General features: G+C 36.9%; 1 protein-coding gene across 1 annotated transcript in view; it reads left to right on the top strand.

Annotated features, from left to right (window-relative positions):
- Positions 1–17,071, top strand: part of CLPR1 (CLP protease proteolytic subunit 1) — a 145,454-nt gene extending 128,383 nt beyond the window's left edge. The window contains exons 6-9 of the mRNA XM_089429871.1: positions 15,560–15,671; positions 15,977–16,038; positions 16,176–16,358; positions 16,528–17,071. Of these exons, the coding sequence (XP_089285997.1) occupies positions 15,560–15,671; positions 15,977–16,038; positions 16,176–16,358; positions 16,528–16,620 (450 nt within the window). The 3' untranslated portion in view covers positions 16,621–17,071. The remainder of the gene's footprint in view (positions 1–15,559; positions 15,672–15,976; positions 16,039–16,175; positions 16,359–16,527) is intronic.
- The last annotated feature ends 7,959 nt before the right edge of the window (positions 17,072–25,030 follow it).

Below are 25,030 nucleotides of genomic sequence, written 5' to 3'. Positions count from 1 at the left end.
CAATTGGCACATTGGAGTCTCATACTCCTCTTGGATTTGGTGCCTTACCATCTCCTTTTGAGCCTTGTCCCTTATTGGGACCTTTCTTTGCTTCGCAACTCGCACTTCCTCCGACGCTGTCTCCGACCACTGGAAGTCGATTTGCTGCCCAGATCTGCGCTCTGGCTAACTCACACGACCTCCTCTGGAAATCTTGTACGACCATATATGGAAAGCTGCAAAATCCGTGAAACTCAAATAATTTGGAGATTGGCCCTGGAAATCTCCTTCTCTTCCTTGGTGTTGACGGTGTTGGAAGCCGCCAATAGGGTAGGGGGTCTCCTCAATGCGAAGTCCCAATTAAACCCCAGACCGTTTGGAGTAGGAGCCCCAACTGGAATATGACCAGTTGTTGAAATGGTGGTTTTTAATAGTGTGCCTTAGCTGCAATAAACACATAGAATGATGTATACGTGACACTTCACAAAGTTCATACACTTATGTATATGTGACACTTCACAAAGTCCGTACACTTGTTTCCGCCAAAGTCACGTATACATCATTCTATGTGTTTATTATAGCCAAGGCACCCTAATAAAACCCACCATTTCGACAATCGACTATATTCTGGTTCGGGCTCCTACTCCAAATGGTGTGGGGTCTAATTGGGACTTCACATCGGGGAGACCCCTTGCCTTGTTGGTGGCTTCCAACACCGTCAATAAGGGTCTAGGGCTGTGCCCTATCCTATGTACATAGTCTGTTGTTTTGTTTGTTTGTCATGTTTAGTTTTTTCGTTCTATTTTCTTTTGCTCATGTGAATAAGCGTCATGTGTAAGTGTGTTTTTTGGTTCCAATGTATGTGGCAGAATTGAAAAGGGCTTTGTGACACTGCAACATTTGGCTAACCTTTAGTCCTTCTTCTTCGTCTTGGTTATATCTTTTGGTCGATGATGTGTTGATGGAAAATACGATCCTTGCGTAAGGAAAGCTTTGTGTCGAACCATGATATCTGTGTCTATTCTAGAAACCTCATGCCTACACTTAGCTCTTTATGTTTCAGTGTGTTCCATGTTGATTTGATTAAGTAGAGAAATACAAGGGGAAAATCTAAACGAGCAAACCAATATCAAAGGTTTTATATATGCTTCTCTGAAGGAACAACCTCTTTTGCTCTCAATAAGTCGGGATCCATCTTCCACCCCATGAAATAAATAAGCGTCGATACATAGTCTTATATAAAATAAATAAATAAAGGGTGAAATAAGACAAAGGCTTCATGCGCACGGAGGTGAAGCAAGCAACTCTGCCAGGGTATTGTTTAGGCTCATTGGTAGGCGAGAAATGTTTGTGTTCCTAAAGTGGCTCCTTTGGGGTACTGTCCAGGTCTGTTAGCAATGGAGCAACACCAGAGATATAAAACTATACTTTGAATATCCTAAGCTCTCGAATAACATTACCCTTCTCATGATTCAAAACATTGTGATATAGCTGGCTTTATGATTGTGTTCAACCGAGAAAGGATGAAGGGGAGTATGTTTACACTCGGGTTAAGTGGGGAGACCAAAGTAATTGGAATGATGAATCAATACTTCCTGAAGATCTAGACCCTGCACAAAAGATTTGACCAAGGCAGAGAAGCTGGAATTCAACCAGTGTGTTGCCAAGTGTTGTTGCTGCTACAACAACCTCCAAAATTTTGGTCTACATCCAAATTTCGAAGCCTACTTTGACTTTGCATGCTGTCATCGCAAGTATTAAGATTCATCAGATGTGTTTTCTCTAAGGCTTTTTGTCCTGTTCAAAAGAACTCAAAGTGTCGTCTTTTAGCATGGCAAGCGTCGCATATCGCACATATGTAGTTTTGGTTTGTTTCAAGGGGTAACCTTGGTGCTAATGAGTCACTCTTATCATGTAGACATGTATCACACTCATTCCCAAAGTTTCAAGCACTGTCATACAAGTGTTGTCATTGTCGTCGCAAAGTGTACCTTTAGTGTCGCACTTGGGGAAAGTTGTCGCAATGTCATCGCATTGGGGAATTTATGTTGTTCATTTGTTCTGAGTGATCAGTGTTGTGTTGTCAATTGTTCTAATTGTGTGATCATGCTCAGATTTTGTCCTTGTTCACTTTGGCCTTACTGATCCCACACAACCAAATCCGGAAAACTTCCCGACTGAGCAACCTGGCCTCTCTCAACCTCCCTAAACTGTGTAGTCTCAGCCCTCAAGCTCAAACCTTGCCTCTTGGAACTGCACAATGCGCAGTCCCTTCCTTCCAAAACTGCGCAACCCCTGCCTCCATCCATCCTCTTTTGCGCACTTCACAGTCTCAAGCATCAAGCCTCAACCTTGGCCTCTTGAACTATGCAACTACGCAAGCCATAGGCCTTTGTCCCTTCGAAACTGTGCAGTGGGCAACCTTAAGCCTCAAGCCTCCAGCCTGACCCCTTGAGCTCCTCAATTGCCATAATGTCTTGCCCTGGCCTGCCTGAACTGCGGATTGCACGGTCTCAAGGCTCATTCCTAGTCCCTGACCTTCTGAGCTGCGCAATTACACAATGCCTGAGCCTGTCTCCCAGCGTTTCACTGGTTCCAACTCAGTCAGTGAATGTCATGAAGCATGTTAGACTAGGGATTTATTAGATTGATGTCGTCTTGTCATGAGTTGATTTTAGTTGCAGGTATCATATCATGTTATGACAGGATGATGATGAAGGAGATGAAGGAGACCTTGCTAGAAGACACCTTTGAAGCTGCGAAGACAAGTTGATCAATCAAGAAAGACAAAGGGACACTAGATTGCGATAACAGCTGGAGATCAAGATCACATTGGAGACTCCCTATCTTCAAGCCTTATGGAGGAGGAAGGAGAAGAACATGTTCCATCTTTCAAGAAGACACGAAGATAACAACAACAAAGAATGGCTTGACATTGCCATATCATCATGCAGTCCATGTCATCAGTGTCATGTCTTGTCATGTCATGAGTCATCATTTGCCACATCATTTGTGGATTATGTAATTTCAATATTGGAGAAATGTAATGTAAAGTGGAAGTACAAGAGTCATCCATAAAATGTGAAAAGTCATGAAGGAGTCAGAGTTATAGAGAAGTCAAACAGTCATGAGGGTAGTCCAAGGGTCATAAGGGAGGTGAATGATCACCCTATTTGTTATTTATATACCCTCATATCTAATGCAAAGGACTTTTCACCTTGGCTCCTATTACTAGGCATTAGAGAGGAATATAATTCTCTTGGAGGAGCAAGTGGTTGCTCTAACGGTCCACTATTGGGGTTAGTGGTGTTCACTGTATTGATGTATCTTGGAACTTTTGCTTAATTTCGAAGCTCATTGAGCCAACACACTTTCATGCGTATGTCGTAAATATTGCTATTCTTTGAATGTTTGCGATGTATGTTGTTTTCACCTGTACCAAGGAAATTAAACTATTGTGGTGGCTTTGGTACTTATATTGTTGAAGGTGTGTTGTATGTGTTTTAGCAATCATTGGTTTTTTGTTAATTTTTTCACTAGTTGTCCAACGATTTATTCATATTTATATGCTCGTGTGTCTTTACTGGATCATTACTATTACTCTTCTTTTCAAGGCTCACTTTTTCTCTCCCTTTCGGTAGAAGAACCTTGATACATTTTGCAGTTGAACATTCCACAAGGCATAGTCACTTGTTCATTCGAAATTACCTGTGCATTACTCTCTCGTGCTGAACATTGTAGCCAAGGCAAATCTTTAATAAGGTATGGCAACTGGGCCTTATTTCTAGAAGGGCACCCACAACCAAACGGTGCGAAGTCTAATTGGGACTTTTTATCAGGGTGACCCCCTTTCATGTTGGTGGTATCCAACACCATCAACACCTGCTTGGCCTCTCTTTTGCTACTCTCACTCCCTTAGGAATGCCCAAATCTGCTCTTGATTGCCTTCGGAAATCCTTCTCCGACTCCCACATTGCCTACTGCTCCACTACTGGGCAACTCGCTCAACCTTCTGAACGCCCTTCTCTGGAATCTGGTATATGATCTGTTGCATCTGAAGCTCACACTTGCTGACTGGAAAAGCTACTATGACATACTACTTCTGGAAATTACATATTTCCTCCTGGATTTGGATCTGGAAAGCCTTTGAGAAATTCTGGAAATTTTCCTTCAGCGTGCTTTTCTCTTCCTGTCCCTGCACAGGTTTGTAGCTGAAATCCTCGTTACAAAATCATTGCGCCTAGATCTGCTCAATGAACTGACTGATCTACTCACTGGAACCCTCTATCCTACAAACCCATTCCTTGCAAATTCTTCTTTTGAGGCTATTCAAATTTTTCCTCCACGTGGAACAGGAAATCGAACCCCACTACCTCTGCAATTTGCACTCTTGTTTGGCTTGCACAAATCTGGGAATTGTGCCCAGATGTCCCTCTAGAGTTGCACAATTTTTCTCCTCTCGCTTCTGAGCCTCTAATCTGCTTTGATACCATGTGAAAAATCCACGAATGCAATAAACTGGAAACTATTCTTCTAATTGATGCAGTTTATTTTCTTTCTTTTAATTAAATTTTTAATGGCAAATAACGAATAACTCACTTCTTCAATCTTCACAAATAAAATACTGTGGAAAATAAAAATGGAATTTGAGAAATTCATGCACACAATTAACACAGTGATTTTGGACTAATGTCCCCGGAAAAGGCTTGAAGGAAAAACAAGTGCAGGTGATGAGGGTTTATTACATTATGCAACAAATCTAAGAATTACAACTGTTGACCTCCCTGGCTCAGCTCTAACAATTATATATCAACAAATTTGCTCAACCAGACCGCAAGTACGCACTGTTGTTGTAGGTGAAGTCGATCTTCCCTAGAAACCTCTCCATATGAGCTGTCCTTCTGTATTTGCCTCCATAAACAATTTTCTAGGCTTCTTGGTGATAGATCTGGGCACTAGTAGCTTAATCAATCCTCTTCGGGCAATTCTCTCTCGCAATTGGGCAACTCACACTGCAGAACTCAAGCTCTCTGTTGGGAAGTTCGACCCTATGCTGGAAATTGGAAAACCACCTTAGAATTCTTTTGGAAATTCTCTTTGCTGCTCCCTCAATCACTGATGCTCCTCCTTTGGCTTGAATTCTTCCCGCATTGAATCACCGCGCACTGGGAAATTCACATTGCTTAGATAATTTGCTCTCCCTATTGTGTCAATTGTATCTCTCTCCATCCCATTAACTTTCTCTTATAATCCCTCGTTGGAGCTTCGATGACCATGATTAGATCCTCATCAACTGCGAAGATCATCTTAGACTCGATCCATGTGAGTCTTTAGAGCATTCTCAATCTTCCTTAATTAATTCTCATTAATTAACCAGTTTTCCTAAGTTAGACTTAGGAAAAATTTAAATGATGGTTAATTAATTTAATTAAAGCATTTCATAAGCTTATCTTGCGAAACGTTTTCTGGTGTTTGGAGATCTTGTGTTCTTTAGTCTCTTAGACGCAAATCGAGACTAGAACACCTGTTCGATGTCACCAAAATCTAACACTCCCTCTTAGCAAGGAATATGTTCTCTCTCTATTCCATCATCCCTACTCTTCTGTAGCCGAATCATGCTGCTGGTGTATGACATCTGTAACAACCTGTTATGTCCACCAAGCCACTGCTCATACTCTGATTCATCTGCTAACCCTATAGCTGAACCACTTTGCATTTGCACTACTGTTGACACTGCATTGTGCTTCCCTGCACTGCTCCCAATACTGCCTGAGCTGCATTTGATCTCATGTTGCTGCTGCTACTGCAACTATTGCAACTGAGAACTGATCTACTATCCCTGTAGCTGGCTTCTGCAACTGTCCCTTTGAGTCTTTGATTGCAACTAGCTCTGCTTTTTCTACTGAGTATCTGGCTGTGCTCATCTATATTTGCGCCCCTCTAGTATCTGACTGCAACTAGCTCTGCACTCTCTCAAGATCTGACTGCGCCTTGCTGACATCTCGATCCTTTGCTACTAAATGCTATGGGTCCCTATAGCAAAGGTAATGATTCTTGAGGAAACACCTATCTGATACTGTGCCGCCTCGGACCTTGCCCAATCGACACACTGGAGTCTCAAACTAGTCCTCCTTCTGGATCTGGTGCCTCACTATCTCCTTTTGAGCCTTGTCCCTTACTGGGACCTTTCTTTGCTTTTCAAACTCGCACTTCCTCTGGCACTTGTATCCAACAGCTGGAAGTCGATTTGCTGCCTAGATTTGCATTTCGATTACGCACATGCCTCCTTTGGCAATCTCGTACAACCATCTCTGGAAAGTTGCAAAATCTGCGAAACTCAAATAATATGGAGACTGAACCTGGAAATCTCCTTTCTTCCTTGCTTGGCCTCTCTTCTGCTACTCACACTCCCTTAGGAATGCCAAGATTTGCTCCTTCTTTCCTTCGAAAATCCTTCTTCGACTCTCACACTAATTGTTGCTACACTGCTGGGCAATTCGCTTAACTGTCTGAAAGTCCTCCGAAATTTGGTATACGATCTATTGCTCCTGAAGCTTGCACTGGTTCACAGGCAAAGCTGCTATGATCTACTGTTTCTGGAAATTATAGATTTCCTCTTGGATGTGGATCTGGAAACCTCTGAGATATTCTAGAAATCTTCCTTTAGCGTGCTTTTCTCTTGTCCCTGCACAAATCTGCAACTAAAACCCTCGCTGCAAAATCATTGCGCCCAGATCTGCTCAACGAACTGATTGATCTACTCATCAAAACCCTCTATTCGACAAATCCACTGCCTGCAAATTCTACTTCTGAGGCTATTCAAAATTTTCCTTTACTTGGAATTGGGAATCGAACCCCACTACCTCTACAATTCGCACCCATGGTTGGCCTTCGCAAACCTGGAGAAATTGTGCTCAGATCTCCCTCTGAAGCTACACAATTTTTCTCCTCTCTCTTCCTGCCTTTGATTTGCTCTAATACCATGTGAAAAATCCACGATTGCAATAAAATGGAAACTATTCTTCTAATTGATGCAATTTATTTGTCTTTTGTTGATTAAATTTTTAATGACAAATAATGAATAGCTCACTACTGCAATCTTCACAAATAAAATGTTGCGGAAAATAAAAACATAATTGAGAATTACATGCACATAATTAATATAGTTATTTTGCTGGCCTTCGCGAACTTGGAGAAATTGTGTTCATATCTCCCTCTGAAGCTGCACAATTTTTCCACTCTTCCGAGCCTCTAATTTGCTCTGATACCATGTGAAAAATCCACGATTGTAATAAAATGGAAACTATTCTTCTAACCGATGCAATTTATTTGTCTTTTGTTGATTAAAATTTTAACAACAAATAATGAATAGCTCACTATTGCAATCTTCACAAATAAAATACCGTGGAAAATAAAACTAGAATTGAGAATTATATGCACATAATTAACACAGTTATTTTGGACTATGTCCTAGAAAAACCCGAATGGAAAACCAATGCAACAGATGAGGGTTTATTTTATTATGCAACAAATCTAAGAATTTCAACTACTAGCCTCCCCGACTCAGCTCCAACAATTATATCTTAGTTGGAAAAAAATATTTTTCCCTCTCCCCAACTCAATCTGGCTCTCACTAGACAATTCACACTCCTTGGCAAATTCACTCAGCCAGACTGGAAGTACACACTGCTGCTGCAGGTGAAGTCGAATTGCCCTGGAAACCTCTCCAAATGAGTTGTCCTGCCTATATTTGTCTCCAGAAACAATTTGCTAGGCCTCCTAGTGATAGATCCAAACACTAGCAGGTGAATTTGATCCTCTCTAAGCAATTCGGTCTGGTAGCTGGGCAACTGACACTGTAGAACTCAAGCTTTCTTCTAGGAAGTTTGGCCTTGCTTCCTTGATGTTGGAAACTGGAAAACCATTTGAGAATTCTTTTGGAAATTCTCTCTGTTTCTCCCCCAATCATTGATGCTCCTCTCTGGCTCAAATTCTTCCCTCATCGAATCACTTTGCATTGGGAAATTTGCATGGCTTGGATAATTCACTCTCCCTATTGTGTCCGCTGTATTACAACGGTATCTCTCCATCTCATCGACCTGCTCTTATAATCTCTTGTTGGAGTTTCAACAACCATTGATTAGATTGCCATCAACGATTAAGATCATCTTAGACCTAATCCATGTAAGTCTCTAGAGCATTCTCGATCTTCCTTAATTAATTCCCATTAATTAACTATTTTTCCTAAGTTAGACTTAGGAAAAATTTAAACGATGTCTAATTAATTTAATTAAAGCGTTTCACATGCTTATCTTGCGAAACCTATTCTGCGTTTTGGAAATCTCATGTTCCTTAGTCTCATAGACACAAATCGAGACTAGAACACCTGTCTCATGCTACCAAAATCTAACATGAGATGTCCTGAGATTGACCTTGGAAGCATTGTCTCTTGATGAGAGCCAAGGAATTGTACCCTTTATTGAGTCGAGGTTGGAGGGGCCACTACATACCAAAACGAGGTCCCATGAACTATACTCCTGAGTCCCAAGTAAGTGTAAGCTTTGGTGATCTAAATCTCTACCTCTGTGGTGATCTATATCTTTGCCTTCTAGTAGTAGAAATGTAAGTCTGTAAAAGAGTTCTTCTATGCATTGAAGATTAAGACCTTGATTTTAGCCAAGTTGACCATTAACTATCGAAGTTCACAAAAGCTGGCCTATGCGTTGATTTATCTTTGCAATCCCTTGGGTGTAAAGCTCCAAAAGACCATGCGGTTGGTGAACGTAAGGAAATCAACACCTTATGTAGAATACAACCATTCCCCTCTTGGATGTGTTTAAGGAGGAAGGACAGTAGCTCATCAATATAGATCCCGAAGAGGGTCGACAATAGGGGGCACCCTTGTTTTACCCCAATAGTACTCTAGATGGAGTCATAAAGTTTGTGTGCCTTCCATATTATTCAAAACTGGTTGGTTCAACCGTAAACTAGTCAAATCGCCTGGTTCATTAGCCCAGGCCATTGAACCAGTTGAAAAATCGGGTTATCTGAGCAGCTCCACTGGTTTTTTGGTTTGTCTGGCCATAAACCGATCGATTTATGGCGGAACCAGTTGGTTTTCCCATAAACCGACCAGTTTATTGCCAGACTAGCCACAAACCCCACAAAATGTGGTTTTGAAGGAAATTTGGGGTTGTTTCCCTCCAAAAACAACCCCTCCAAGAAAAGCATGCCTCCCCTCTCATTTGCCTCGCACATCTCAACCCTAGCAATGCGGACAATCCTTTTCATCCTTTTACTTAAATTTTTAACATTATCATGAAATGACTCGGATGTTTGAGAGTGGTTTCGACCTCATTGGATTTCATATGGAGAAACTAGAATTTTAGATTTCACTCAAAATTCAACAGCTTTAATGGTTTTTAGGATTTCATGGTTTGAGGGTTTGCAATGTTAAAATTTGATTCTATCATGCTCGAGGGTATGAGATTGGTATTTAATCAAGAGCATGAAGCCCATTAAGTAACTTGATGTTGGTGGCATTGATTGTTGAACTTTGTTGATGTTGGTGGTATTGATTGTTGAACTCCTCTACCATGACGTTAACAAAAATGTACCCTTCACTCAAAGGAAAATATCTAGTTAGGCATGCTAAGCTTTTTCTTCCACATTATAAAGTTGAGGAGACGAACCCTTCACTCAAACCAAAATCACTGATTAGACATGTTAAACGTTTTCAATTTCTATCATATTATAAGGTTGAGCAATTCATGTCTGAAGACTTTGAGCTAGATAATATTTTTGTATCTCTTGTTGATGATCCCATTTCTAGTAGTGCTGAATCAATGATGAGTTTCATGAGTGATCATGTTGATCAGTGATTTGTAGTTTTGACATCTAGTTTTGCTGTTACTACTACCACTACTATTAAGGTTGCAGAGGAGTTTAGGAGTCCTCAAACTCTGAGCCATATTATTTATGTAGCTCAGTGGCCCCATAAGTTGTAGCATTGTTTTTGGACTCTAGAGGCCATTTAGAGCCTCATTGATTATGTATTTTGTTGCTGATACTTATTGTACTCGGAACCATTTTGATATATTCACCTTTACATGGTATATAAATGAGCAAACTTTGCATATTTTGTCTCTATTGGTTTGGAATCATGGTTTTAAATCTTAAAATAGTTTTTTTGTAAAATTAATTATTTCATGTATTTTTTAAAGACTGGTTCATTGAGATTTGACTAGTCCTAGTTTGAAACCCAGTTTTATAGGTGGACCGATCTGGTCATTGGTTCCGGTCTTGAATACTATGGACTTCCATCCTAATTTGTTCCAAAACCGAGTCGTACAATCTCAGGATGTTTGCTAGGAGGGTCCCAGATATGCCAATGTTCTGCAGTGTTTGAAATGATGCCTCCCTTGGAACTATGTGAAATGTTTTTTGGAAGTCTACAAAGCAATTCTAGACCTTTGAAGGGCAATGATGAGCCTCCTCAATAATGGTTCAGAGTATGAAGATGTGATCAATTGTTTGGTAATTTGGGTGGAAACTTGCTTGTCCTCTAGCCTTGATGTAATGACCAAAAGTCGTATACGCAGTGGAATTATTTAAAATACTTTGAAGACAGAGACATCCATTGTAGGATAGTAATTGTAAATTGTATATTGTATAAAAGAATTGATATAGGATGAGTACAAATGAGAATGAGGCCAAGTGCCCTTCCACGAACGATCATGTCTCTTAGACATGCCTTTTCATTACTAACTAACTAACCATTTGTTAATTACTTATTATTTATTATTATTTATATATGAATTAAATTCATAACATTGTCTCTCTCTTCAAGAAGCTTTGTCCTCAAAGCTTACTGAGAACATGTTCTTGTCTCTGAACTTTCATCTTCGTTGATACAAGATGATATGACACTCTGAGTGATAAAACTGTCGTAATGAGAATGGATCAGACCATCCTAGATTAATCTTCTGGGGAATTTTCTAATCTTTGGAGATGTGTGGTGAATAGTTATCGTATGACTAGATTCTGCAAACTTCAGTATTCCTAGGAACATAAATCTGTCGTTTATTTTTTGAGTGACACTGGGACGTAGCTTGATTGGAAAGTCTGCTTTTGTGATTCAGATGTTGATACATAGCTCTTTTGGTTTGGCTTTCCCTTATCATGTTAGTGGTGGATCCCTGATTTTCTTCAGGGGCTGTTGTTGTTGAGTTGGCGACTAAATCGTAATTTGGAATGTCCATCGTTTGAATTGCAACTTCTGCATATGTTTTAACTTCTTTAGATTCTTCGTCTTCCTTACTTGTGATATTGACTGGATCAGTGTCTATTCCATTATCTTCAACTTGGACTGAAAGGGAGGACGACTTCGACTTGTCATTCAGTGATTTCTTGTTCTGACTTGTCATTCAGTGATTTCTTGTCATTTTTAAGTTTTTTTATTTGCGTAAGTAGGGTTTGGTTATGATTCCTTCGACGTACAAGTTCATCATTTTCTAAGTTGTTGACTTTATTCTTAGTAGCTTCATCATCTTTTAAACTTTTGATTTGTTCTAATAATGTCTGGTTAAGGCTCTTTAAATGTAAATTTTCTTCTTTTTGTTCTAATAAACGCTTCTTGAGTTCCTCTTTGTGGCTTTAGCTTTCTTGACTTGTTCAAGTAGTTTTTCTTGGTGATCTTTGAGGCGCGAAATTTCCTTGTCTTTACTGCAGATGACTTCTACAAGCTCTTTTTGCTTCTTTGACATAGTTCTTTTATTATCTTGAATCATCACTTCAGTTCTTTTATTATCTTGAATCATCACTTCTGAATATCCTTAAAGTCTTCTGTTGACGATGTTATTGATTTGATTTGCTTGTTATGTCCCGAAATGTGACCATCTTCCCCTTATAAGGAAATGTCAAAACTTGTTTCTCTATGTTTAACATGAATGTACCCAAATCCTTAAACTAAGGTTGACTTAGAATGATGTCAATCTTTCTATTATCCATAGTGACAACACGAAATTGAGATATATACTCATAATGATCTACTGTCACTTGTAAATCACTAATTTTATACTTTTTTTGGCCAAAAATATTTTTCCTTTTACCAATGCTTGGTTCTAGAATTAATAATAACTGATTTGCCAAATTAGTGTTGATGTAATTTTTATTGTTGTTTGTGCTGATAGCGATATTAATTTCTTTCCCTTGGATACTTCCTTTTAATGTAATAAATCTGTGATTCATAACTGAAAGACCATTATAGGTAAATCATCATTCTTTCATCATTTTCGAATTAGGTTCCATTTTGTGCCTTTGTTAATAATTTTGTCGATTGATATATGAAACCAATTCCTTCTTGACTTATTTGTAGGCTTTTTTGAAATAATTTTATTTGTTAATATATATATATATATATATTATTTATTTAATAACTAAATTAATTAAATTATATAATTAATTTAATTATATGACTTTGGACAAAACTTTATAACTATATTGATATGTATATAGTTGAAAGTTTCAGACTGTTGACCGAGTGTCACACCGTTTGAGGCAGAGTTGAGCACGTAACAATAAATGATAGACAGATTCTAGGGCAGTGTACATTGTTCGAGTGGACGGTCGAAGACATAGTCAGACGCGGTGGAATACCTGTCGGGATGAGCAATGGTGACAACGAATCAATTGGGAGAATTGGTGGATAGGTAGCGTGGAGAATTGGTGGCTGTTGGGAGAGACTGGTGGATTGGTAGCGTTGGGTGGTTGTTCGACAATGGGAGAGGTGACTGTTCGATAGGTGTTCGAACAACAGTCTAACGACGGTAGTTGTTCGAACAACACTAACGACGGTAGTTGTTCGATTGTGGTGGAGACAAGGTGCAGGTTCCAGAGGAGTTGGGGGCCAGAACTGGATGGGATTGGGAAACAACAGACGGTGGGAGCTGTCGAGCCATTGTGTCCTGGTAGCTTAGGGGCCTAAGCGTTTTGTAAACCGACAGTGGTGTGGTTATGTCTGCGTGGAAGGTGTCGGACAACGATGGGGTGGCCATGGCTCAGTTAGGAACAACGGACGCGGGGGTGGATGTCGTTGTTACATTTACAATTTTTTTATTTGTTTTTTTTTTTTTTAAATTATATATATATATATATATATATATATATTTTTAAATTATATATATATATATTTATTTTAATTTTATATTATATATATATATATATATTTTTTTTTTTTTTTTGAATAATTCCTTTTTATATTGACCCCCTTTTTTTTCCAATGGCCAAAAAGCCTGACAGCGAATCCCGTGGAATGGAGAATCTCCAAGACTGGCGAAACCCCTAAATCACAACGACAACAAGGTTGACGATAGGTTGATAGCCGAAGGCTGGATCATACGTAGTTTTGATACCAATATAATGACCAAAAGTCATATACGCAGCAGAAATATTTAAAATACTTCAAAGACAGATATCCATTGTAGGATAGTATTTGTAAATTGTATATTGTATAAAAGAATTGATATAGGATGAGTACAAATGAGAATGAGGGCCTGCTTATATACTCTAGGCAGGTGCCCTTCCACGAACGGTCATGTCTTTAAGACATGCCTTTTCATTACTAACTAACCATTAGTTAATTACTTATTATTTATTATTATATTTATATTTATATTTATTATTATTTCTATATGAATTATATTCATAACACTTGAGGTGTCGGCTCTCTAGCATTTGAGAAAGCCACTGGTGTAAGACTGTGGTGTAGAGCTTGTGAGATGTATGACCGACTATGATAGTCCAAAATTCAATGTCTGACACACCTAAGTAACTTCAAAATCATGCAGGCACTCTGTCAAGTTGTCTCATCACTGTCATAAGGGTAGTGTTCTTGAATTCTCGAATTCCCAAACTCCCCAATCGATGCAACTCATTCCTGAGTGCTTGAACTCCCTAATCATTGCAATTCCCAAATTTGCAAATTACCTGGACACAATCCAGGCCAAGTTAAACCTTTTCTAATCTTGCTATTTCTTTCTCTGCTAGTATGTACAATGAAAATTAGTATGTTGCAGTTGAGTTGTATCTGTCTAAGAACAAATGCGTTCTCAAATCAAAAGTTCTTTTGGTTTGCCTCTGAATCATAATACACACTGTGAAGGGTTTCAGTCCTTTCTCTTCTTTCCTCCCTCCTTGATTTGAAGAGTTTGATATTATGTTCAAGTTCTAGTTAAACATGCCCATAAATAATTTTATTCCTCAAAAAATCTATTATATTTAACAATCTGTGAAAAATGATTTTTGTTCTTCACGTGCATGGATGCTTGCTACTTAGAATGCGTTCTTGTTTGAGTAGGGCTTCCATTTTCCCACCAATTACATTGTATATGACGATCAGTTTGCTCTAGTTATCCTTTATTGTGTCAGGTATGCATGGGTATTCATATTGTCCAACACTTTTCACATTCTCTGCACGTGGTAACTGCATACATCTCTCTGTCCAAAAATCTTGGGATGGCTAGGGGGCACAAGTCTTCGAGCTGCATTTAGGTCAGGTTCTCCGCCTTCATCAATGATTATCAGACTTACAGTTAATTATGATTGTATGCAAGGATTTCTCTATTGTGCAGATTGTAAGATGCTTCTCTGATGTCGGCTGTGGGCTTTCCTTTTCATTGCGTGGTTGAATGAATGGCTTCAACCTTTTCCTTTTTAAATTTGTTATACGAAATTAAATATGGCTTTGATTTCTATTTTTATGAAAAATTGCAATTCAAACTCTTGGAAATTAGCAATTGAAACTTACGAGACTTGCCTTTTAAAACTTCCCCCTATTTGAATTCTTGTAATAATCTTCAACTCTGAACTTTTAGCTATAGCTGAACAGATGGATCTTTTCTTTTACAGGTTGAGGCAGGTCAGTATCGCTTTGATACCATTGTTAAACTTTTAAAGACACGAGAAAGGTTGGAGACATGATAGAAAGAGACTCATGTAAAATATGTGCTTTCATTACAATGAAAGTCATTTGATTTAATGGGGTTGATCCCCTTTCATTTCATTTACTAGGTAGTTGTGCTACCTGTAAACCTAACTACCCCGTTTACTAATATCTAATTAACTTCTCTATATTTTTATTAGTCACTTCTATTAACGTGACTTTGACATTAGAATGTATATACCATTTTAGCTACCATCCTAACACTCTGGCATGGTTTACCTTACGAATTTGGTAGTTTTATCAACATGAACCATAAAATTAAAATGAAAATTTTGTCTGAAGGCACATAAAAGGTCCTCTTTGGATATGCCATTTTGAGGGTGCCATACCCTGTTTTTAAACATCTTGAAAAGCACAGAAAATATATATTCTTAATATATGGGAATACAAATAGCGATAAAAGCTTCCAATATTTGGTGTTTGTTTCCAAGGAAGTTTATAGGATTTGTTGAAACTTTAGATTTAATGATTTGAAACATTCCAACACATTGCTGAATTTCACAGGGGAGTTTATTTATTTTGAACTTGCAACTTTCCAAGGAAGAATTACAGATGCTGATATAAATATCCTATATGCAGTATGTGAAGCCCAAGGTTTATACACTGAACTGTGGAATGGCCTTTGGCCAGGCAGCAATGCTTCTGTCACTTGGAACCAAGGGTAGTCGTGCTCTTATGCCTAGCTCAACAAGTAAGTGTACTTTGTGAGTCTCTCTTTCATTCACGATTATGCAGTTTCTCATTAAATTTCAAGCATACACTCAGAGCTTGTTGCAATATGGTTCTACTGGAACTTGAAAATAAGATATCATGTCAGGAATTCAAGGGTCACTCATATGCAAGTGTGAGAAGCACAGTTGAAAGTGTCCATAAGATTTGTTTTTTCGCTTTTCCTAAAATGCATGTTCTGGTAATTTATGCCATCATAGTAGGTTCAGATATCGAGTCATTCTTTGTCAAGGAATATGCTGATGAACTGTCTTTTTTCTATCATAGCAAAACTGCACCTGCCAGTAGTGAATAAATCCAGTGGTTCTTCCGTTGATATGTGGATCAAGGTAATACTATCTTGTTTTTAGAGATATGTCAAGAAATCTGGAAAGTTGTTATTAACAGGTAAATGATCACTTAGCTTCATTTAAAGGAGCGCTTAATACTTATTGTATTCCAGCTGATGAAATTGTGTCTTCTTCAGGCAAAAGAGTTGGAAGTAAATACACAGTATTACATTGAATTACTGGCAAAAGGAATTGGCAAACCGAAAGAAGAGATTGCAAAGGATATTCAAAGATCAAGATACTTTTTTCCACAGGAAGCAATCGATTATGGTATTGCTGATAAGATCCTTACAAAACAGGGTTTGTCCGTGGAGAAAAGGGTAAGCATTAACCTTTTTTTTTATTTAGGATGAATGCCTTGCCTTAAATTTAACCTAAGTTTGCAGGATTGTTTCTGAACATATTCTACACTTGTTTCTCGTTATGTTCTTTGCTTTGAGTTTATACTGACCTCTTTCATTCTTTTTAATTCTGTTTAATGACTTGCAGAACTATGATGAGATGCTTGCTCAGTCAAAAGCCGCACGGCTGAAATCTGGCGGGGCTGCTGGAGCACTGGCTTCTCCAGCAGGCAGGCCCTAGGTATAGATGAGCTGCACAGAGACCGCTACAACTTATCATGTTGGCAGGATTTGTATAACCTGTAAGATGTATCTTAATATAACCCTGAACAATCTATGTTATTTGCTAGCACACATATAGTGTTTTGTATAATGTCAGAATCGCAATGATCTTCTCGACATGTAAACAAATATTCAAGGCAATAGGATTGAATATCTATTATGAAAGTAAGCACTACAAAAATACATATTGTGTATTTATGTTATCTTCTTTTCACAGGCACAACGCTGTATATTTCATATGAGGAATATATGTATACTGTCAACATCCATCATATCACTTGCAGGAATTGAACCTGGGTGGGGAGGACTTCATTCCTTCCTCACAACCACCCAGGATAACCTGAATTGATGTATTTATGTTATCTTCTCTACTCTGTGACCTGTTGATTATATTGACAGATTTTGCTTAATTACATAACCTGTCTGTGATTGTTTTGGATTTTTGCGTAAAATATTTGAAGCCCAACATTTTGGGTGAACACTTCATCCGTCATCAGGGAAGCCCAACATTTTGGGTGAACACTTCATCCGTCATCAGGGAAGCCCAATTGTAAGATAGAAAACAGTGTAGCAACTGAGTGGGCTTATATACAAGGGAAGCCCAATTGTAAGATAGAAAACAGTGTAGCAACTGAGTGGGCTTATATATAAGGTAGGAGGGAAAGTCATTCCATCCTCTTCTTTCCCTTCTACCCTATATATAGCCCTTGACTTTCACTTGTACCTTATTTATAGCCTACTACCTTATATATAGGTGCATTCCTCATTCGCAACATTGGTTTCTTAACTCATGATTGGTTCTTCTGACTAGAAGTGAAGAGTTCACCGGAAACGATGGGAAATCTTGGGCTTAAAATCTCAGATGCGGTAAAACCTAATAATTACATAAGCAATATGTTCAGTTGCGGAAATCTGCCTTCAATATAATTACAGCCTATCGCAAATAATTTTCCTTTTTGGCCATGAATGTTTTAGCTTGCAGACAATGTTCATTGTTTGCTTATTCAGCAATCCCAACTCCTGAACAAAATATCAATTTTTTTAATGCAAACATTTTTCTTCACTGAACTTGACAAACTCGAAAACTTATGTACGTTCATGGGTTTGGGTTTCCTTTTCAATTGTTAACGCTGTTGATGTAGAAAATATTTAATGAAGTAAGTTTGTAGTTTTTTTTTTCCTTAACCCACTCGTGCTCATTGGGCCTAATCAAATTTTGGTTTTGGGCTTAGTTATCAGTAATGAGATACCATGAACCGTTTCGCAAAATAGTCCTTTTCTTTGCAAAGGAAACTTCGTGGGATGCCTCCCCTTTTCCATGGAATATGTGGGATGGAGGGAGGTTCCTAATCACCTGGTTCATATTTGTTTGTATTCGAATTTCATTTAAAATTCTCAATTTCCGTGGCCAAAAACATTTCATGAAAATTTGTCATTAAGTTTGAATATATATATATATATATATATCTCAATAAATATATTTTAAAAATTATATAATTTTAAATATAACTATTATAAATAATAAAATTTTATTATATATATATATATATATATATATATATAATTTGCGGACTATATTAGTTTATATTATATAGCCTACATTATAGCATACCATTTGCCACGACGATTATAGTTAAGTGATTGAAATTGGCTATTCGTATCCCCTTTTCTGTGAAATATATTATACTATATATTTGTATTTGACCTCATGCGATATAATAAAGTGATTTGTCTAGGGGCATCTACAAGGTTTTGCGCTCTCTTTTGCTTTTTTTTTTTAATGTTTTTCGTGCACTTGCTTTTGGGTTCTCTCTCTCGACTGATACAACTTTTTCGGTTGGTTTTCTTTGTGTGTTGCATTGTCTTTGCTGGTTTATTATTCATTTTATTGTAGAATTTATGTCTGTGATGGCTTCATTGGATTCTTTGGCTATTTCACAAGGATCTTAACAGTGACCAATAATAGTTTCTCTAGTTTAAGTAAGTCATGATAATGATGTTGACTTCAATTCACATTCTTTGTGTGTTGCATTGTCTTTGCTGGTTTATTATTCATTTTATTGTAGAATTTATGTTTGTGATGGCTTCATTGGATTCTTTGGCTATTTCACAAGGATCTTAACAGTGACCAATAATAGTTTCTCTAGTTTAAGTAAGTCATGACAATGATGTTGACTTCAATTCACATAATCAATATGATAGGACACTTTACTCAATGCTCTCCCTGATGGTCCAAGATTTGCTGAATCAGTTATTAGGCTTAACCATGGTTTAACACGTCTTATTGGAATGGTAGGCTACGATTGAAATTTGAAAATAGAAAATGTGTTTCCTAAAAAAAATTCCACAAATTAGGAAAGGAAGATCCGAACAAACCCTGATTAACATGGTTATGAGGAGAGTAAAAATGAATAATTTTACTTTCGTCAAACAAAAAGCAATGTCATAGATTACACGAGGAGTTGGGGAATATTTTTTATATAAAAGCAAATAATTAAATGAATGAAACAGGCAACTTTTTAGGCATTTTTTGTTGTTGTTGTCTGAAATCAAGTAATTTAGTTTGAAATGAGAACTATTTTCATAGACAGATGCTTTTATTCTCCACATGAGGTAAAAGTTACGATAGCAATCGTGTTTGCATTTCTATTCTCCACATGAGGCAAAAGTTATGATAGCAAATTTCTTTGCACTTCTAATTTAGTCAGAAGTGAGGATCATACATAAAGAAATTTTGGATGCTTTTGACTATTACCAAGAGATCAATAAGATTTACCAGACTTGGTTCCCTTTCATATTAATTAATGAGGGAATTTCTAAATTTCTTTTATTTGTTAGAGTAATTTGTGTAAATATAGAGGTCGTTGGTTTCTTTGGGCTAATTAATGGAGGGAACTTCTAAATTTCTTTTGTTTGTTGGAGCAATTTGTGAAAATGTGGATGCTGGGCTCGAGTTTTTCTTAGTAAGCTTGTGTTGTTTTGTTCCTTGTAAATACATGTTATTGATGATGAGTAAAGATTATATATATATATATATATATATATATATATATATATATATAATTTCCTAACATCGAATTAGTCTAGTGTTAATAGCTGTTACAAGGAATAATCAACATGGCTAGATGGACTAACAAGCCTTTTATAGTTATGAGTGATCAATAAGTACGGGCCGATTATAGAAATATATATATATATATATATATATATATAATTTCCTAACATCGAATTAGTCTAGTGTTAATAGCTGTTACAAGGAATAATCAACATGGCTAGATGGACTAACAAGCCTTTTATAGTTATGAGTGATCAATAAGTACGGGCCGTGATATAAATCGATTTGTTGCAATATTATGCTTTACCTTCTAGAAATGTTTTGATTACTGATTACAAGTCAATCTCTATATTCTTGTTGATGAAATCAAACTTACATGTAAGATTGAGATTTCTAAGATCTAACAAGAGACGAAGCACTTTTTTTCAGAGGAAAAAAACCATCATAGATTTATATTAAGAAAATATAAAGGTCTGCATTACATAACAAGATTTGGGGGCAAGAGAAGCCCAGATGCTGATACTAAATAAAGGCTAGATTTCCAGGATCATCCAAAACTTATGACAGAACCATATACATAACCTGTATTATCCGAAGATGATACAATAAACATTCTATCGCAAAAGAAGCAAAAACAACAAAAGATTGCATGATAATACACCATTCATAGAGAACTTGCGGCCCTTGCATGGATGAGAGTCACATTCCATTTATGCTGAAATCCTGTATGAGGAAAGAGCAACCATCAAGCATGACTGATAATGAGCACAGACCAGGTTGCATGCTGAGACCATCCTTTGAGAGGATATCAGCCTGGGCATTCCAGGAACGAGGAATATGCTGAAACGTTATCCGGTTAATTAAGTTGCTAAAGAAGCTGATGCGGCTTAACCATCCAAGGAGATGTGGACAGTTAATAAGACCCAAACCATTAACATGATCAATGAGCGATTTTGAGTCTCCAAAGATCGATATAGACTGTATGCCCAAGAAGACACAGAAAGCAAGCAGCCCCGAGAGAGCCCTAGCCTCCGCCAGAGAATTCGAGCCAAAACCACCATGCCAAGATAAAGAATAGTGAAGGCTGTCATTTATAACAATGACAACCCCGCAGCCACAACAATGGTTGCGTTCAGCTCCATCAAAGAACGCGGCAGGGGTCTAATAGGAAAAGATTCCCAGCTCCTTTTTGCAGGATTTTTTTGGCCGAGTGTCGACCTGATGAAAAGAGTCATGGCATGCCATAATATGCTGAAGAGTTGCATGAAGGGGCTCCTTTGATTCTTGAAAAATTTGAGCGTTTCTCCATTTCCATAAGAACCAAACAGCAATGATGAACAATGATCTCCAGGATAGACATTTCCCACTCCACCACTTATAACCATCCTGTACAGAAGGAAAGATAAGGTAAGGAAAACCAAAAACTAAAGAAAGTTCATACCAGATATGGAGGGACGAGGCGCATTGAAAAAACATATGCATGTTTGATTCCTCTGCATTGTGGCACATAGCACATCTACTGGGACCCTGCCAGTTTTTCCTTTGAAGAACCTCCCATGTAAGATTCCTGTTCCCAAAAACTAGCCAAGAAAATAAAATCATTTTAAGCGGACATGCCGCCTCCCAAAGGCATGGAGGGAAGAGCAAACCAGGACTCCCAGCGAGAACCGGGATCATTGCAGCATAGATATCCTTTACGCGAACTGGCAGTTTTGCTTTAGGAAGAGACCATACCAAGGCATCCTTTGTACCTGCTCGAAAAATCCCCAGGCTATTTAGTCTCTCTTTAACAGAGAACCAGAGAGGGATCAGCGGTTGAGGCAAAAGCAGATCCTCCCCATCCTTCCAGACAGGGATTGGGCCTGACCAGGATTTGATCAGTTTATCCCATGTGAAACATCCCTATCTATGAAGAAAGCATATCAGCGGAGAAGGGAAAGAGAAGTCCAGACCATTTGAAATAGAGTCAAAACCGATAAGCATACTAGATCCCGAGCATAAAGTCCATCGAAGATTTTTCATGAAGAAAGGATGGACTTTCCTGAGGCTTTGCTAGATAGTCGATCCCTTTCTAATGCCAATGGAGTGCCTTCTGTACCAGAACTCTAAGCTTCTGCCTTTTAAATATTTCGCCCTTATAACCTTGCTCCATGGCCCTTCGCCAAAAAACCTCTATAGAGAGATTTGCAGAGAAGTGCTTTCCCGAAAGAGCGCATGGGATGAATTTTACAATTTCAATGTTCGAAGGTTGCTGATGTTTATATAGAGGAGAAAGAGTCCACATGTAGATATCCAATATTCTTCTCTATAATAGAAAAATTTGCATTGCTATTTTAACTGCAATACAAAATTGACATATTAGAAGACTACATATAAAGGTCTAATCAAAATTTGGAAATACTGTATATTTTCTGAAAGCGATAAGGACATTTTTTAATGTATAAGATAATTGTTACGTTCATAAGGTAATTGAAGTTTTGGTTGTATTGTTGTTTGCAAAGAATAATCAACCATTAGTCATTTAAAAATGGTGAAACTAGAAAAGATCACACAAGTTAAAATAATTAAGGCCTTTTAAAATAATCAATCAATATCATGTTAATTGAAAAGCTCTTTTATTTTTTATTCCAAAATATGTGAATGTTTAGTATTGATAATTTAAATAAGTTTGACATGGTTGGGTGGTTATTCACTGTTTTTTCAAAAACAAAGACCTATTTGCAGAGCTGAAAGAGTAACTGTCTTTTTATGATTCATATGACGTAAAGAAAACGATGCAAATTGAGTGTGACAGAAACTAAGAACCATATGTACGGATAATTGTTTTTATTTATGATTTATATGGAAATAGAGAAAAGATTTAAATTTAATGTGAAAGAGAGGGAACCTAAGCTAACACAAAATAGAATGAAATACAACTTCCAAGGGTTTTAATTTCTTCTTTAGGAGAAAACAATGTAATTATTACTTCAGCATGAAGGGAATGTACATTGTTCGACAATTTTTTTTTTGGTAAAAATCACATAGGAGATAATTTGTCTATGCATTTCGAACCAACTAGTGTGGTTCATCTTCAAGACAAGATGAGGAGCCCGATCTAGGTAATGCAGCTGGTTGATCAATAAAGTAAAGGATTTATGAGCACATTGTTGACATCAAGCATGGTAGGTCTTGCTCCTTTGCTTTCGCAGAACATGCGGAACAGAGAAATCATCGCACCTGCATGGAAGAGGCTAGGGTCATTGTCAGGGTTGGCCATTTTCACCATCGAAAATTTAGGGAGGTCGAAATTGAAAAATGCCTATCTAAATTCTTTTTTGTGTTTTGTTCAAGTTCTTTTTATTTTTATTTATTTTAATTTTATTTCTGATTTCTTTGTTAATAAAAAATATTTATAATAATATAAATTTTATTTTCTTTATTGGTTTCTTTTTTTATTTGTGTTTGGTAATATTACTATGATAATTAATTTTATTAATAAAATTATTTATATTAATAATTATTTATTATTAATTATTTTTAATAATATTATTTTAATAAATAGATTTTTAACAATTATTTATAATAATAATTTTTTTATTATTAATTATTTTTAATAATACTATTTAATAAATAGATTTTTAACAATTTTCTTAAAAAAGAAATAGAGATATTATAAATAGATATTATTTATAATATTTTTTTTAATAATTCATAGCAATAAGATATTATAAATAGATATATTATTTATAATATTTTTTTTTAATAATTTATAGCAATAAATTATTTCTTTCCATAAAATATTTTTATTATACTAATAATGATTCTTTAGTCAAAGTAGTCGTTATAATCTTTATATTTTTTTATATAGTAATTTTATTATAATTCATAATATTTTTTTTAATAATATTACTTCAATAAATTTAATTTAAATTATTTCTTTTTATAAATAGTATAAATTAAATATTATTTAAAATTATTTTATTTTGAATATATTATTTTTGTCACACCAGGCAGTAACTCAACCAAAAATTGATTCGTGTTTATTCCTTCAGGTAGGTCTTCATTAAATACATGAGGGAGACACTATTCAGTTCCTCTCCCGATGACTGTTCATATTATTTATTTATCTATTTACATTATATTCACCCAATCATGAGGATTAGGTGTCAACGTTCCCCCCCTTAATTTGAAGGGATGTTGGTGAGTCCAAGTATCATTCTGAATCGTTCAAGCTTTTCTCTTCCAAGCGCTTTGGTGAAGATGTCTGCAATTTGCTCATTTGTGGAACAATGACGGAGATGGATTGTTTTGGCCTCAACATGATGTCGAATTAGATGATATTTAGTATTGATGTGCTTTGTTCAATCATGAAACTTTGGGTTCTTGGCCAACTTTATTGCAGAGGTGTTGTCAATCATGAGTGGAGTTGATTGTAATTGTTTTGCCTGCAAATCTTCAAGAATTTTCCTGAGCCACACAATTTCTTTTGTTGCTTCAGCTGCTGCCACGTATTCTGCTTCTATTGTGGAATCTGCTGGAACTGATTGTTTGCGTGATCTCTAGGAGACAACTCCTGATCCAAGACTCATAACATATCCTGAAGTAGATACCCCAGTTTCTTTGTCTCCATCGAAGTCTGAATCAGAGGATCCAATCAAGCTGAAGTCGTCCACCAGTGTATACTTGATTCCAAAGTCTTGAGTTCCCTTCAAGTACCTTAGAACTCTTTTTGCAGTAGACCAATGTCCCTCACAAGGCTTTTGCATAAACCTGGAGAGGATTCCAACAACAAATGAAATGTCTGGTCTGGTAGTAGTTAGGTAGTTGAGACTTCCTACAAGTTGTCTATACTTTGTTGCATCCTCAAATTCTTTTCTTTCAATAGATGTGAGCTTTAAGTATTGTTCCATTGGAGTAGTAAGAGGATTGCATTCTGTCATGCCAACCCTGTTCAACAGATCTCCAATGTATTTATTTTGAGAAAGAAATATGGACTTCGGATGTTGGGTTACTTTAATGCCAAGATAGTAATGAACATCACCCAAATCAGTGATTTCAAAACTTTTTCCCAATTCTTTCTTTATGGATGCAATGTAGCTTTCATTGTTCCCTGTCATCAAAAGATCATCTACATATACCACAAGATATACAACTGTTTTGCCAACTTTCTTGACAAAGAAAGTTGCATCATCAAGATCATAATGTTTGAAATTGAGTTTCAGAAGATGCTCAGTTAGTTTTTCATACCAGGCTCGTGGTGCTTGTTTGAGTCCATAAAAGGACTTCACAAGTTTGCATACTTTATGTTCATGTCCTTTCACAGCAAATCCTT

The sequence above is a fragment of the Pinus tabuliformis genome, chromosome 6 (genome assembly GCF_031772625.1).
Source record: "Pinus tabuliformis cultivar Carrire ecotype Pingquan chromosome 6, CPIR1, whole genome shotgun sequence".
Taxonomy (NCBI): Eukaryota; Viridiplantae; Streptophyta; class Pinopsida; order Pinales; family Pinaceae; genus Pinus; species Pinus tabuliformis.
This window is presented reverse-complemented; position numbering and strand designations above follow the sequence as displayed.